The sequence below is a fragment of the Spea bombifrons genome, chromosome 2, assembly GCF_027358695.1.
Source record: "Spea bombifrons isolate aSpeBom1 chromosome 2, aSpeBom1.2.pri, whole genome shotgun sequence".
In the NCBI taxonomy this organism is placed as follows: domain Eukaryota; kingdom Metazoa; phylum Chordata; class Amphibia; order Anura; family Pelobatidae; genus Spea; species Spea bombifrons.
In genome coordinates this window covers 36,154,195-36,169,811 of record NC_071088.1, presented here as the reverse complement: position 1 = coordinate 36,169,811, position 15,617 = coordinate 36,154,195, and the positions used below count along the sequence as shown (strand labels likewise).

General features: G+C 39.1%; 1 protein-coding gene across 1 annotated transcript in view; it reads right to left on the bottom strand.

The window, feature by feature from the left end:
• Window positions 1-3,070: 3,070 nt before the first annotated feature.
• Window positions 3,071-15,617, bottom strand: part of ADORA1 (adenosine A1 receptor) — a 31,062-nt gene continuing 18,515 nt past the window's right edge. The window contains exon 3 of the mRNA XM_053457516.1: window positions 3,071-3,877. Coding sequence (XP_053313491.1) covers window positions 3,226-3,877 — 652 coding nt within the window. The 3' untranslated portion in view covers window positions 3,071-3,225. The remainder of the gene's footprint in view (window positions 3,878-15,617) is intronic.

Genomic DNA, 15,617 nt, shown 5'->3' with positions numbered 1-15,617 from the left:
ATGTATGTATGTATGAGTGAGTGTGTATGTTGGAATGAGAATTCATGTTAGAGGGAGTGTGTGTTAGCATGAGTGTGTATGTGTGTGTGTAAGTGTGTGTTACCGTGAGAGTATATGTGTGAGTGTAAATGTGTGCCAGTGTGTTTGTTAGTAAAGGGGGCAGGTGGTCTATTTTTCCCCTTGTCAGATAGAATGTCATTCTTTGCGATGTTCCAAGCACATCAGCCATTAAAATGTTTACACATGAAGCAATATAGAAACTGTAAGAAGGGTTTTTGTTCCTACAGTAGTAATATATCTTGGATGGCCAACCTAGGCCTGACCCAGGGCAGAGCCTCAGCTACTCCTTTCATTTACCTCTGCGACTACTTTCCTCTGTGCTGAATGTTAAGATGTTATGTCATATCTCAGCACATTGTATTTTAAGGATGCACAGTACAGAGTTCTCTATAGAGGATGCACCAACTAGGCACAGTCCTCTATAGTGTATATGGACTACTTAAAAATGGATCTCTAATCTTGCCAACAATCCCATAAAGCAGTGGCGACTCCAGGGAGCCTGATTCGCCCCTGGTTATTTGCTAAACCCTTTTGCCCCTTGGAACTACTGCCCTAGGAAGGAATATGACTGCCCTCTTTACATGTCACATGGCTACGGGTAACTATTAAGCATTGCTTGACAAAGAGAACACTCCAACCAGGCCCGGACTGGGACAAAAAATAGGCCCGGGCATTTAAGCCCGAGCAGCCCATTTTTATTTATTTATTTATTTATTTATTCTTTAAGCCCACCCTTCATGTACCATCATTGCATTTACTCATTCACACAAATCATTAACACATTCATTAATGCAGTCTCACAAATCATTCAAGCAATTTATCCACACATGAATTCATTGTCATACGCATTCACACAATTCATCCACACATTTATTCATTCATTCATTCTCATACGCATTCACACTACCCCCTCTCCCCATCTTATCTGCCCCTTCTCACTGTGTTCCCCTTTTCACTATGTACCCCCTCTCACTATCTATCCCCTCTCCCCATTTCTCACTATCTAACCCCCCTCTGCCCCTTGTCACTGCACCCCCCTCCCTCACCCTACTTACCTTGTTGCCTGAGCAAGCAGCAACTGCGGCCGGGCCCGCGGCAGGACCGGACTGACTGGGCCTATACGGCCTCTACGGCCGCATTAACGCAGGGCATAAAGGGCACCTGCCCCTTAAGCCCACCGCAACTGCGACCGGGTCCGCCACTCTAAGGGGCCGGGAAGCCCCCACCAGGGCCGGCCTTAGGGGTCTGCGGCCGCACAGGGCTTACATTAAAACATCGGGGGTTTTTTTTTTAACTTTATTTAACATCCTCCATGTTAAATAAAGTTAACAAAAACTTTATTTAACATCCTCCCCGATGTTTTAATTTAAACCCTGTGCGGCCGCAGACCCGTAAGGCCGGCCCTGGTGGGGGCTTCCTGGCCCCTTAGAGTGGCGGACCCGGTCGCAGTTGCGGTGGGCTTAAGGGGCAGGCGCCCCTTATGCCCTGCGTTAATGCGGCCGTAGAGGCCGCATAGGCCCAGTCAGTTTGGTTCTGACTGGGCCTATTTTAAGGTAGGGCCCTGGAGCTGCAGCTCCATCAGCCCCTAAGTCAATCTGGCCCTGCCGCGGCCCGGCCCACCGGGCAAACTGCCCGATGGCCAGTCCGGGCCTGACTCCAACCATTATATTCCTTTTAATAAATATGATAGTTGTGTGTCCCCTTTAATATTTGTTTCAGAATAAATGCAAGAAGAGATTTTTTTATAATCTCATCTATACATGTGAACCTTTCTTGCCAGGGATTGGCTGCTGCATGCCACCATAACTGGCAACAAACCTTGAAAGCAGAAGAAGGGTACACCGCAGCTCTGGAGTTTTAACAATGGACTTTCTTTCGCTTTTCCTTTTAATTTCCTTTCCTTATATAATTTGAACCTACCACATACATTATCTTCAATTCCTATACGCCACGTATGGTTGTTTAATGGCCAGGATATCTCAGTTTTTTTATGTTTTACTTACCTATCGCAAAGGTAGTGTTGAAAAACTAAATATAATGTGAAATGATTATACATATACATGGTAACCGATTCATTTTAAAGTTATGTTACTCAGTTTTGTTGTGCTTGTCATTTGTTTGGTCATATGTTTATCACACTATTTCAGTAACATGTTTTGTAGTACTCATTTCTGAACACTTGGTGGCGCTATAACTACATTATTTTTTTGTCTAGCAGTGCCTTTACATTTACCAGATAAACAAGTCTATAGTTTTACATTAAAGCTTACAGAACAGGTCAGGGGTCTCTTCTGCCACAAAACTGGGACACCAACATGCCAATTTACAGCACCTTAACATTTGTTTTTAAGATACTGCCTTATATCTTGGTAACGCTAGTGAAGAATTTCAGCAGTCCTAGTGTGAAGACCAAACCTACAACTATGAGTTTGACATTTGTTCTGTTATCTGTGTTAGCTTTACGTACCATCCTCTCACTCACACAACAGAGTTGCAAAATGCCCTTTACTAGTTCTACTAAGACGTGATTAGCTAGTGTCTGAAGTTTCTTTGTAGAAACTCATTGTAGTAACGTACAAGTCTACTCAGCACCTCAGAACACATTTACGCAGGGTACAATTGAAGAGTCCGGTTTGATGCAGAGTCAAATTGAAGAAGACAAACTGCGTTTAAGTGCTTAGGTAACAAGTACACTTTGAGCAATTTCAGATTGCAGTTAAAAGTCCCCCCCAACAAAAATTGATTTTGTTGGCATTTTCTGAAATTGAGATATGTTCACTTACTCAAACAATTGTATTTGAAATTTTGCATATAAAACTATTTTCATGTATCTACCATTAATGCATATTAAAAGCTTTTGCACAGACTAGATTAGATGGGCCAAATGGTTCTTACTTGCTGACACATTCTATATTTATACACTGAAAGCTCACATTATATATATATATATATATATATATATATATATATATTGGCTATTACATCTTCAAATATAAATAAAATACTCATATTTTTAAACATAAAAGTATAAAAACATTTTAATGCTGAAGCCGACATACACTTCATATAATGACTGTGGTTTATTGATATAATGAAGATTTTAAACAACTGATGGTTATTTCACTATTGTGATATACAAAAAAAAGACCTTTATCATTCACATTTCTAGATGATATGTTTTGAAGCTGATCTTTCAATGACTGTAGTCTTTGCTCTGTTCAATGCTCTGCCAGATTTGCAGCAGAAATATTTTTTCCAAATGTACAAAAACGTAGTTCGGAATTTCTCAATCCGGAATGCGTAGACAATGGGGTTCATAGCTGAATTTCCGTGCGATAAGAAGATGGCAATGTAGGTGATGATCATCGGAGTTTTGCAGGTGTGGCAGAATAAAGTAATGCAGTTCAAGGTGTGAAGTGGCAACCAGCTTAAAGCAAAAAGTAGCAGGATTAGTGCAAGGGATTTTGCAATTTTTAGTTCCTTCCCGTAGTATTTCTGTGGGTCCTTGGAAGTGGAAGATACTTTTTTATTGAGCTGTTTTTGAATTAGATTGAACACTTCCAGATACACAATAAGCATTAGGAAAAGTGGAGGAAGTACCCAAACAAAAAAGTTAAAGTATACCATGTACTCCATGCTGATTACAGTCTCAAACTGGCAAATAATGATAACATCGCTACTACTGGAATTAAGTGCTTTCCTTTGGTTGTCTATGTTGTTCCATCCAAACATGGGAACCAAGCCGACGATGAAAGAGAGCACCCAGCATCCTGTAATTGCTATGCCGGCTCTTCTTGCTGTTACAACGCTCTTGTAACTGGAAAAAAAGAGGAAAATGAACCATCATAAAAATGTAAAATCACAGTCACAGTCCCCGAACACATATGTTAATCCCATCAACTCTAGTGCATCCCGCAAAAAAAGACTAAAGAAGATGCTCCCCCAAAGGGTGTTACACAGTCAATAAAAAAACCGCCATTTCTTGAAGCAAGTTATGTTTTCACTTCGTCATTACTACTTTCACAGTGACTAACTTGAGTCAAACTGTGCCCCTAGGAATCTGCTTATGTTAACTTTACTTTCTCTCCTAGCAACTGGGTTCTGCATTGAACAAAGCCGTGACAGATCCAAGTTCTTTGATAACACTAGAAAGCGTGCCTTTAAGGGAGAGTGGTCACACAGGGTACAAATAGGATTTAGGCCCTGACTCTAGTAGCCATTTTTTTTACACTGTTTCATTCAGCAGATTTTCATTTAGATTGTCAGGGCCCGATGTGTTGAGGGATCAGCAGTAACATTTCTAACGGACAAAAAACATAATAATGAGGCCAAAATCCCAATGGGTATATTTACTGACCTGGGTGAGCTAAACTCTAGGTGTGTGTTACTGTTTCTTGCAAGGGCTTAGATGTAAAATGCTATATAGACATTCTTCATTCTCAGTGACCTAAATCAGAGACAATTTCAAAACACACAACTCATACCTCTACCTTACACTGACTACCATAAATCAGAAAAACGGGGCACAATAATGGTTCCCAAACTATAAATATCGCCAAAGAATGTCTAAAGCAATAGATAATATAACCCAATTTCATAAAGATAAATATACACAATCACATATTGCAATTCATCAAGCCATATAAACCATAAAAATGATATATGTGTGTATGTGTAGTGATAAGGACTGGCGACGAGGGATACTGCTAGCTTGCAAACCCATGAGAGAATGTGGAATTATATTGATTGACAATAGAAAAGCAAAAGCTATTTAGAATTTAACAATTTTGGAGCAAGAAACTGTAACAGCAACACTTCCCCTTTAAATTTCTATGGCTTAAACCATGAAATGCTTCATATGCTTCATTTGGTTTATAAATGATTCATCCTATATGCATCTTAATTTGTAGCGCTGTAGAAACCTTTTGAACATTTTAGTGCTCCAGGCCAACACTGCATAGGTTTTATTAAATTATCTTTGAAACATATATGTCTTGTTTCTACGTTATCTCCACTTTCATTGTCACTTAATCCTTACATATGGCAATAGAATGAGGTAAAAAAGAATTACTTATACATTTACAATGTACTATAAAGACCTTCTTAGGATATTGTTTCTGAACCAAAACATCTTGGTGCTGTATGTAGTTTGGTTTTAGAGACGGGTTCCTTACTGTAATACTACAATTTAGAGCTTTACTACCCATAACCCATACCCCATAATGTTTCTCTTACAGGAAGGGCCGAAGTTCACCTTGCATAACATAGGTAATGTGGTGGGATGGTCAGAATGTCATCTCAATGACCTGACTATACACTATGCAAAACAAGCTTAGAAAGAGAGGCTGTCTTTGGCACTGCGTGAGAAGGGGTCAAGGTAGACCTTAATCCATGCATAAACCAATTTTGTCTCTCAGGATTGGTGACTTGAGTCCATACTCCATACTTTGGCACTGCGTGAGAAGGGGTCAAGGTAGACCTTAGTCCATGCATAAACCAATTTTGTCTCTCAGGATCAGTGACTTGAGTCCATACCAGCTCACCCAGCTTCCTAGTTGTGTACATGTTTAGAATCTATGTGCTAATATTTTAATAGACCGGAACAAGGTAATTTTGACATTTAAAGGGTAAATTTTAAAGGTATTCAGCCTATCCAGGAGATGCTTAGGGTAAAAGGATGAGAATGGTATAGAATCAAAGTATGAGATGAGACACCTATAGACATCTATACAAGTGAATACAGATCCCTCATAAAGTCAGATCATTGTAATATTTTTACAGCGTTTCCTAGGCACAATCCATGTTCTCTCAGAATCCTAAAAACCTACATCCACTGCTCTGCCTATGTAAAGCCCTTAACAGCATTCTCCGATTTTGGCTAATCCCACCCAGCAGATACAAGAATGTGAAAGAGGCACAACACCTACTGAAAACATAACAAAACCACAAACTATAACAATCGACCATAAAACTATTCTATAGAGAGAACAGTTTCATGACTGCCTCGGGGCAAATGCTGGTATACTGTTTTATCGGATAAAACAGGCTTGGTATATTAATCCAATTGTCTTTTGTTCTCTTACAATGACTGATTTTTTATTTTGTGATTGTGAGCTGTCGAGAAACTGTCTCCTGCTCCAACATATTTATGATGAAATGTTCTCAAATGCCACGCAGAAAAAGCTAACCTTATATATTATAAATCTTGGGTTAGAGTGTTAATATTCCTTGGGTTAAAGATCAGAAAACCCCCTGAAGTCTTGGTCTTTGCCACAATTATGCCATTCACGAATAATAAGGGTAAATCAGTAGTGTCCTGAACTGAATGATTCAGCAGGGGCCGTACTGATCTTGGACTTGTACTGCAAGTCACTTGTAATTAATAAACAGAGCACACAGACAAAAGGAAGTTAGATTAGACAAGATAGAGTTTTTCTCTAGAAGCTTTTACACACACACACATATCCAGTGGGTTTATTTGTGCAATGTCTGTGCCTTATTATAACCTTGACTTGTTGTTTTCACCCCACCGAAGACTGATTGTGTCTTTGGTCTATCTACATAACAGCAAAACAGTAGGTAGCACCTATATAACCCCTTAATGACAAAGCCTGTACATGTACGGGCTCAAAATGCATTGTTTTCAATGGGTTCTGGGACCGCCCATTGTCCTTAAGGGGTTAAATACACAAAAACGCGACAGTAACTCAGCAGAGAGAACAGACAGCACTGTCCTCTTATGAACCTCTGCTTGGATTGTCTTACATTAAAGCTCTCTTTTGCCATTGTAAAGGAAAAGATCTCCACCAGCATATCAGATAAGTCCCAACCACATGGATAGTCTAAAATCATATCCCAAGACAAAGATCCTTTGTACAAGGAAACCCATAACCCAAAAAAGAAATTTCGACTTTTAGGCATCATCAGCACCTTTATGCTAGGGAAGCCCCCCAAGAGATTCTCAAAATAAAATATATATACACAAAAATTTAACAAACAGGACAAGGACACTGACGAATGTCTGCTCAGTTGAATATCACATTTCAGCTCCCACATCTCCATCTGTATATCAGACTAGTCTCACCCATGAGGGCAGTCTACAACTATAGCGCAAGACAGGTTATTCAACCATCTTAGCAAGCATTTGTCTATGGGGTCTTGGGCAGTGTGGACAAACAGGTGGAAATGACCATTTTGCAGGTAGGTACTAGCTAATTTTAGCCTGAGGTGGGACAAACACTGACGGATAGCTTAGTGGTACAGAATAAAAAATCCTCTTAATGGTCAACAGAAAGTTTGGTACAAAGCAAATGATCAAAAGGCCTTACATAGGGTGCTTTTGAGCCACTGATTATATGTGGCATGTATATAGCACAAAAAGCTTTTTATAGTGGCATATGTTTAAATCTAAGCTTCCCAGGGGCAAATGGACCCCTAGCCCTTTTCTGACCCGATATTTCATGCACTTAGTACTGTTTAGTATATCTTCTGCCCTGTTAGGCATGCAATTTGCTTTCTCCTGACCAAATTGGCTGGCTATTTCGCTTCCTTCTTCATAAATAGGCTATTATTTTCATCTTGCAGAATTTCCTCTGTACTTTCCGTCACATAATACATCTTGCTGAGAACGTCTTCTTTCTCATTTTCTCTTTCCAATCTCTTTTAAGTCTTTCCATTTACTTGCTAATGACAGCCTAAGCCAGATGCATTGTGTAATGTGTATCTAGCTCGCTCTCCACTCACTTTGAGATCTGCAGCTGGGTCGCATATGATCCACGCAGCAGGCTGACCTCCCAACAGCAGATAATCAGAGACATACATCCATGAACCAAGGCTTCTCTTTTGAGAAGGACCTCTCGACTTTATTACATAACATACCAGCTAGATTTGTGGCTTAGTAATTAATAACAACACTGCATCCCAGCACTGAATTACCATATTGACCATTATCTTTTGTTTAAGGGCATCCTAACTGCTTGAGTTGAATACTTATCAACTCCACTGGCTTTACATTTTCTGTATCATACCATGAAATTCTGTTTAGTGATTACATATTTTACATGGGAAACATATCAGTAAAGTATGATTTGTTTTTCCAATAGACCTCTTTTTATGGGTTGTCCCTGCTTATATATATATATATATATATATATATATATATATATATATATATATATATATATATAATAAATTCTGTGGGAATCTAGTTAAGACATTTAGTTATTACAAAAACTTTATTTCTTTCTCTTTTTCTTTCTTTCTTTCTTTCTTTCTTTCTTTCTTTATCTATGCAGTATAATGACTTTAACGCCAATAAATAAAGCCCCTGTCTGTGCTTGGATAAAGGGAGTTTTAAACATTTTAGCATCAATGAAGAGACATTGAAAAGAAAATTGTTCAAACTGGATTTACATTTTTAAGACTTTGGTCTTTTCCTGCAAAATATCCAGTTTTCTTCAATGTAGAAATACCAAGACGAATGACAGCTTCATCTTTCAATATGCAATTGTGTTTATTATTTGAGAAACCGATACCGAAATCTGGTTCACATGATTTGAAACAAATTAAATTTATAAATCATTTCCGTAACATAAATATCACAGGTAATATATTAAGCTGTCAGGTTTAAGGGTTAGTTAGGAAATAGTCATTGATCTATAACAGCCAGTAAATTAATTTTACATTCTACTAACAGTTTATAATGGAGATTAATGCACGGGTGTCACTTTTGGTTCTTGATAACCGTAACCTAGCCTAAGCTCTTTGTTATTTCCGAATTAACATTGTGTATGCTAATTAACATCTAGTCATTCAATTACCATTGTGTATATTACATATTATATTATTTTGTACATTAATCTAATACATATTGATAGAAAAAAATATATTGCTTATCTAAAGTGTAATGACTTCAAGATCTGAGGAAGCATTGATTTACTGTAGGGAGATCAAGTCAGACTAATCTTATCGAGTTCTTTAACACCTTAAGTAAAATAATAGATGAGGGTGGAGTAGCAGATGTTGGAGCTTATTTGGATTTAGTAAGCATCTGACACTGTTACACGCAGTAAGTGAATCCATAAAATGCATATTTTTGGACAGGACTTAAATGTAATTGAGTTGAGAAGATGTTGACGAAATGATAGGGGAGTGCCATAGTAAATGAAGGAACGGTTACCTGTTGAGTTCATCAGTTCCTGTACTATTTATATATATATATACATACAAGTAGGACTGTTTGCAGATGACACACATATTTGTGAAAGATAACACTCCATCTAAGGAAACTATAGGAATGACTTGGGTTTTGGGATGTAAACTTTAGTTTGCACAAATCCAAAGGTAGTTTTCTGACTGCTACATTATAAGAAAGAAAGCCACAGAGTTATAAGCGCAAGGGCAGCATGACTAGGGACCTGAACAAAGCCATTATGCTGATATCACCCATGTGAGCTATAACAATCTATAGAGAAGGAAAGCATGGGGTTAATAAATGATGAACAATGAAGGTGGAGCTACAGGGGGAAATTATGTCAGATGGAATGTATCAGTTTAGAGTTCCTGAACAAAGCAGGTTGTAACACCCACCCGATCTCCTTTATTTTATTAATGTCCACTATTGTAGATGAAATTAGTAGAAGGTAATTTATAGCACTCAGGAAACATGTTTGTCCTTAAACTTGCATGTTTTAAATTTAAATACATAGCGATATCACCCTTTGATGAGTGACTTTGGTATCACTATGTAATTTCTTATCCTTACCCATTTGGGCATGAGTAGTTATGGCTGTGAAAACAGTGTAGGGGTTGCCTTCAACTGGGTCAATCCTAAATATTTTGTTGGATTACTTGAACTTCACTGACTTATTGTTTTCCAAATTTCTATAATAGAAACATTTCATGTTCCTATGAAGTTTACATGTACGTTTGGGAGGTTTTGGCAAAAAATGTTATATTTTATTTCACGGAAGCGGTAGGACCTTGTCAGAAAATAGGGAGAAGTTTAGAATTTATTGCCCTCTCTTTATGAGACAGCACGACCAGGATGGATGGCTGGGCTTGTCAAGATTAAGACAGCCCAAGCTCATTTGTTTTCAGGTATGGATGGTAAAAACATTCATTGGAGAACATCAGTGGGTAGTGTAGTGTTTTTCTCATAGAATTAATTTTGATATATGTAATGCGCTGGCAAGGTCTTCATATATTATGAATAAATGCGGTGGCCATTCTTATCCACATTTTATGGTTATGTGCATGAATGTATCAAATTAGCATGGCCTTATGATGTAAGGGAAGTTGAGGATTCCTCTAGTCAAGGGACTTATTTTTTTATTTCAAACGATTTAGAGGTGGGCAAGCTGTGAAGTTAAACAGTATGGAAAAGCCAGTCAATACTAGATTGTAAAGAAAGATATATTAGTAGCAGGAGAAAAAAATACTAAATGCTGTTTTATATATTATTGGTTTTAGAACACTGTGCCCAGTTCTGGAGACCATGGCTTCAGAAAGACATAAATACCGTAATTCAGAGAGAATTCCAGGAACGGCCACTAATAATTCTTCCTAAATTCTTCCTAAAGAATTTTCTATTACCCTTCTTTTTTAAGAGCCTTATGGATTCTGCTGGTGCTCTAAATACAATAAGTAAAATATCACATTAACTGTAATGTAATTTGTTTCAGGAATGCCTTAATCAAATCCAGTTAAGTCAAATTCAAATCAAGTTATGATGATAGTATATTGATTGGGTATTCACAATGTTAATTGTAAGCTGTTAACTCTAGCATATCTTTAGTTGAAGGTGATACATTTTATTGTGCCAATACAAAAAGAAGATGCAGAGCTTTCAGGGCCCGAGAGGTCTCTTTAAATGTAGCCGTCAAACAGTAAAGGCAGTGGCAAAAAGGACTTAGTGGGGGGTTTTCATGAGGGAAACCACAATGACACTTTCCATCTAGCTAGCTATGCACTTGAAGGACACACTGACCGCAGCCATGCGACATCAACGTGGTTCAACGTATTAACCAGGGTGCTCGCGGTCCGCAGCATCAGCATAGACTTGCCACACAGATAAAGCTCAGCCCTCTGCAGTGTACACACAAAGACCTGCATGTCTGCAATGTAGCGTCACAACTGGAGGTCATCGTCTCAAGGCTGCAAAAAGGGGCCTAAATAGAAACCACTGGAACCCCCGTCTTCACTAAACGTGTACACAGTGCCACCTTTGTCCCAAAAACGCTTACCTGTTCCATCACTATCCCCAAATAGCTTATCCGTGGCATCTTTGTCCCCACACAGCTTGTCAGTGTCATCAAACAGCTTGTATGTGTCATATTTGCCCCCAATCAGCTTGTCAGTGCCATCTTTTTCACTTAACAGCTTATCGGTGCTTCCTAAACACCGTGCCAGTACCATCTTTGCCACCAGCTTGCAAGTGTCCCCAAACTTTGCCCCAGTGTTCCTCTGCCCCTATGTGCTGTGTGCATGCAGGAAGTGGATTTGATGCCCATACTTCCTGCCCACTGGATCAGACAAAGCATGCAAGGAGATAATGTGAGATCTCTACATGCTGCTTGCTGCGGGTATTACCTGCTATTACCTACTATTAAACCAATCCATGTTAACGGGAGTAGTCCCAGAAGATTAGAAATCAGTGAAGGTCAGGCAACTAGAGGCCAGTTAGTCTTAATGGAAACTATGTTATAAGGATAAGGATAGGATTGTTTAACTATCCTAACTAACTTAATTATCTAAATGGATTTCAAGATCGGAAACAACATGGGTTTACTTCAAGAAGATAATGCCAAATTAATCTTATTGATTTTTTTTTTCTGGTCTGGTTAGTCTGGTGACTAAAATGAGTAAAATGAGATCAAGGTGGTGCAGTAAACATTGCTTATCTATATTTCAGTAAGGCTTTTGGCATAGAAGACTTACCAATAAACTCCAACAGATTGATGTCTGGCCACATGTTGGATGTCCCTGCCCTAAGTGTTTCCCATATTAGATAGGGACATAACGTGTAGTGTGTAGTGTAGGAGTAGCATTCTTTTACCCTTATTGCTATCAGATTGATAGAATAACAACTATATTTGTTTGCTCTTTCAATGGTTCAACGCACACCAATATTGTCATAACAAGTACACTCCATTGAAGGTGTTAATGGGATGATGAATGGGGGATTGTCAAATGTGTTTAATACACAAAGAAGCCATTCAGGTGCACATTACCTCTGTATGTGATTGTACACAAATGGGCACAGATACACACATACTATATGTGTGTGAGTATGGCACACAGGTGAAGTGGTAAGCAGGTGAAATGCATCTTCTCCAAATCAAGGAGATAGAGGGGCAGGAAAAGAGGGAAAATACATGGGGTAGAGGAATCGTTTGTATCTCTCCACGCATTGGCAAGCAAAAGAAAATGGTAATTTAAAAGGGACATTCAGGTATCATATGCATTAATATGTATTAAAAGTATCCCTTTAATTAAAATAAAATCTTTGCAAAAGATGATCACTGTTTTTTTTTTTTAAACCATCATAAAAAATCCTGTTGTATTTTAAAAATATATTCACCATTTTTATGCTTTCTTTGTTTAGTCAAAGTGGCGTTTCTGTTTTCCAAATGACATGTGTGCTTGAAGTGAATCCTAGTTGGGTTGTCCCAAAACTGCATTCATGCATGAGTAGGGAATGTCATTTTGCCTTAAGCAAAACATTAGTTAAAGCTCACCTGGAATACGAAGTACAGCTTTGGTCATTTATATCAGCATATCATGGGATTTATTGGATAGAGTACATAGAAAGGCTAAAAAAAATATCTAAAATTAATAAAACCAATACTTTTTGGTAAGATGACCTTACCTTAACTTATCAGGGATGCCTCCAAATATAACCAACAGAAGTATGATTTGATTGCTATTCTATTACTGTATATTTTTCCTTTTATACACAAGCGCCCCACTTTTTTGGTTGTGAATGCCTACAAATGTACTTAATGGTATCTTATCCACGCTCCCTTCCATAAAACTTTTAATTTCCTCTCGCCTTGACCCGTTTAAGTGCTCGGAGTTTGGTCACGCTTTCCCTATGGGACCCAATACTAATTTTCTTAATTTTTCTACAATTATTTATGACAATATCCTTATAAATACCTTAAAAGTTACCTAGAGAAACCTATATTTTTTCTGGACAAGTAAAGCTTACAGCATATAAATATTCCCATAATTAATAGTTAATAATAATAAATATTTAATTTTCCCATATATTCCGAATTAAATAGTAAACAGACTTGATATTTTTATTAAAAGCCCCATCGCCCTTCAAAAATATATCCAATATCTATGGTTGGAGCAATGGTGAATCAGATTTTTTAAAATAATATACTCGGAGAAGCTGCCAGTAAGCCCGGTGGGTAGCCCCTACAATACACAGCCTTTGGTTTAATATGGCCGACTACTACAATGTTGACAATAGTGTTGAAAACATGGCCCTGCTGCCTTTGTTACTGCTGCTGTCTCTGTTACCTTGGAATGTGAAGGCTAATACACATGTCTGATCCAGGGATTTAACTCACTGCCTTTGTTGTTAAGAAAGAACTCCCCCAGCCTCAGGGGTATAAAATATCTGGATCAATAAAAATACCTAAAAAAAGATTAACCAGAGATAGTTATTATTTCTTCCACACAAACTGTAAAACTACATGACTGTTATATCCGAGGAGAGAAACTGGATGCTTCGTGTTGCAGAGTGGTATTCTATTTCCGTTGTTAGTAGCTTGTAAAAATGCATTTATATCCAACTTTTATTGGTAATCTGCCATATGAAATATCTCTAAGGGCCACTCTACTGCTACTGTTAATATGCATTTGTTACATGTTTTTGCATAATTTAAAGGGGATACAGTTATCATATTCATTAAAGTGCATATGATGGCTGGAGTGTCCTTTTAATATCTGGCTATATAGCAGGGGTGTCCAAGTTTTTTCTGCAGTGGGCCACTTCATCAGAATTGTATACGTGCGTGGGCCACACTCATTTTTCACTGTGACAAAAAATATGGCCTTTAATAAAATATGCAGATGAAAATAAAGTAAAATGACACAAAACCTTTACTCTTCCTCTCACTGATTTCTGGGCCTAGAAAGTTTTGCGACTACAAATTCAGGATTCCCTAGATTTATTCTAGGGATGAACTACAATGAAAATTCTGGACCAAAACATTCAGGGTTCACTTAGCCAAAACCGAAAATGGCCCCCACCTTTGAAAATAATAATAAAAACTCACATTTTTAATAAAAGTAGATAACACACAACTGGACAAAATTAGCAATATGACTTGGCAACCAGTAAATGCTGGCAACCCAGGCAACCAGTAAATGCTGGTACCTAGGCATGATGGGACTGTGCTCGCTGTGATTGCTGTTAGCAATCACACTCCTATCATGCCAAGTCAGCCAGTACATGCTGGTACAGGGTGGCTGTAAGTGATGTGCAGACCCCATACTGCTGGCAGCATCACTACACAAGGGGGGCAGCTAACTAGGTTTCAGCACGTACTGGCTGACTTGGCATGATAGGAGTGTGATTGCTAACAGTAGTCACAGTCCCATCATGCCTAGGTTCCAGCACTTACACATCCATCCAGTAAATGCTGGAACCTAGGCATGATGGGACTGTGATTGCTGTTAGCAATCACACTCCTATCATGCCAAGTCAGCCAATACACGCTGGTACAGGGTGGCTGTAAGTGATGTGCAGACCCCATACTGCTGGCAGCATCAATACACAAGGGGGCAGCTAGCCAGGTTTCAGCATGTACTGGCTGACTTGGCATGATAGGAGTGTGATTGCTAACAGCAATCACAGTCCCATCATGCCTAGGTTCCAGCACTTACACATCCATCCAGTAAATGCTGGAACCTAGGCATTATGGGACTGTGATTGCTGTTAGCAATCACACTCCTATCATGCCAAGTCAGCCAGTACATGCTGGTACAGGGTGGCTGTAAGTGCAGACCCCATACTTCTGGCAGCATCAATACAGAAGGAGGGCAGCTGGCCAGGTTTTTAGCATGTACTGGCTGACTTGGCATGATAGGAGTGTGATTGCTAACAGCAATCACAGTCCCATCATGCCTAGGTTCCAGCACTTACACATCCATGCTATCACACACACACACACACACATTTATTCATATAATCATTCATTCACAGATTCATTCCCTCAATCACACACACTCATTCAAACACCCTCCTGACCCCCTTACCTGCTCTGCAGCTCCTCGATGCCGCTTACAGACTTCAGCAGGGGGCGCGGCCTCCCTCTGCCTTCTCTGCTAAAGCACAGAGGAAGTAGGATGTCACGTGAACTCCGCTTCCTCTGTGTGCAGTCCAGAAGACCCTCCCACAAGTAAGTAGCAGGGCTTGAGGTGCGGCTCGCGTAAGATCGGTTGCCCTGGCTGCCGATCTTACGCGGGCCGCACCTCGAGGTCTCGCGGGCCGCATTTGGCCCGCGGGCCGCATGTTGGACGCCCCTGCTATATAGGGAAAT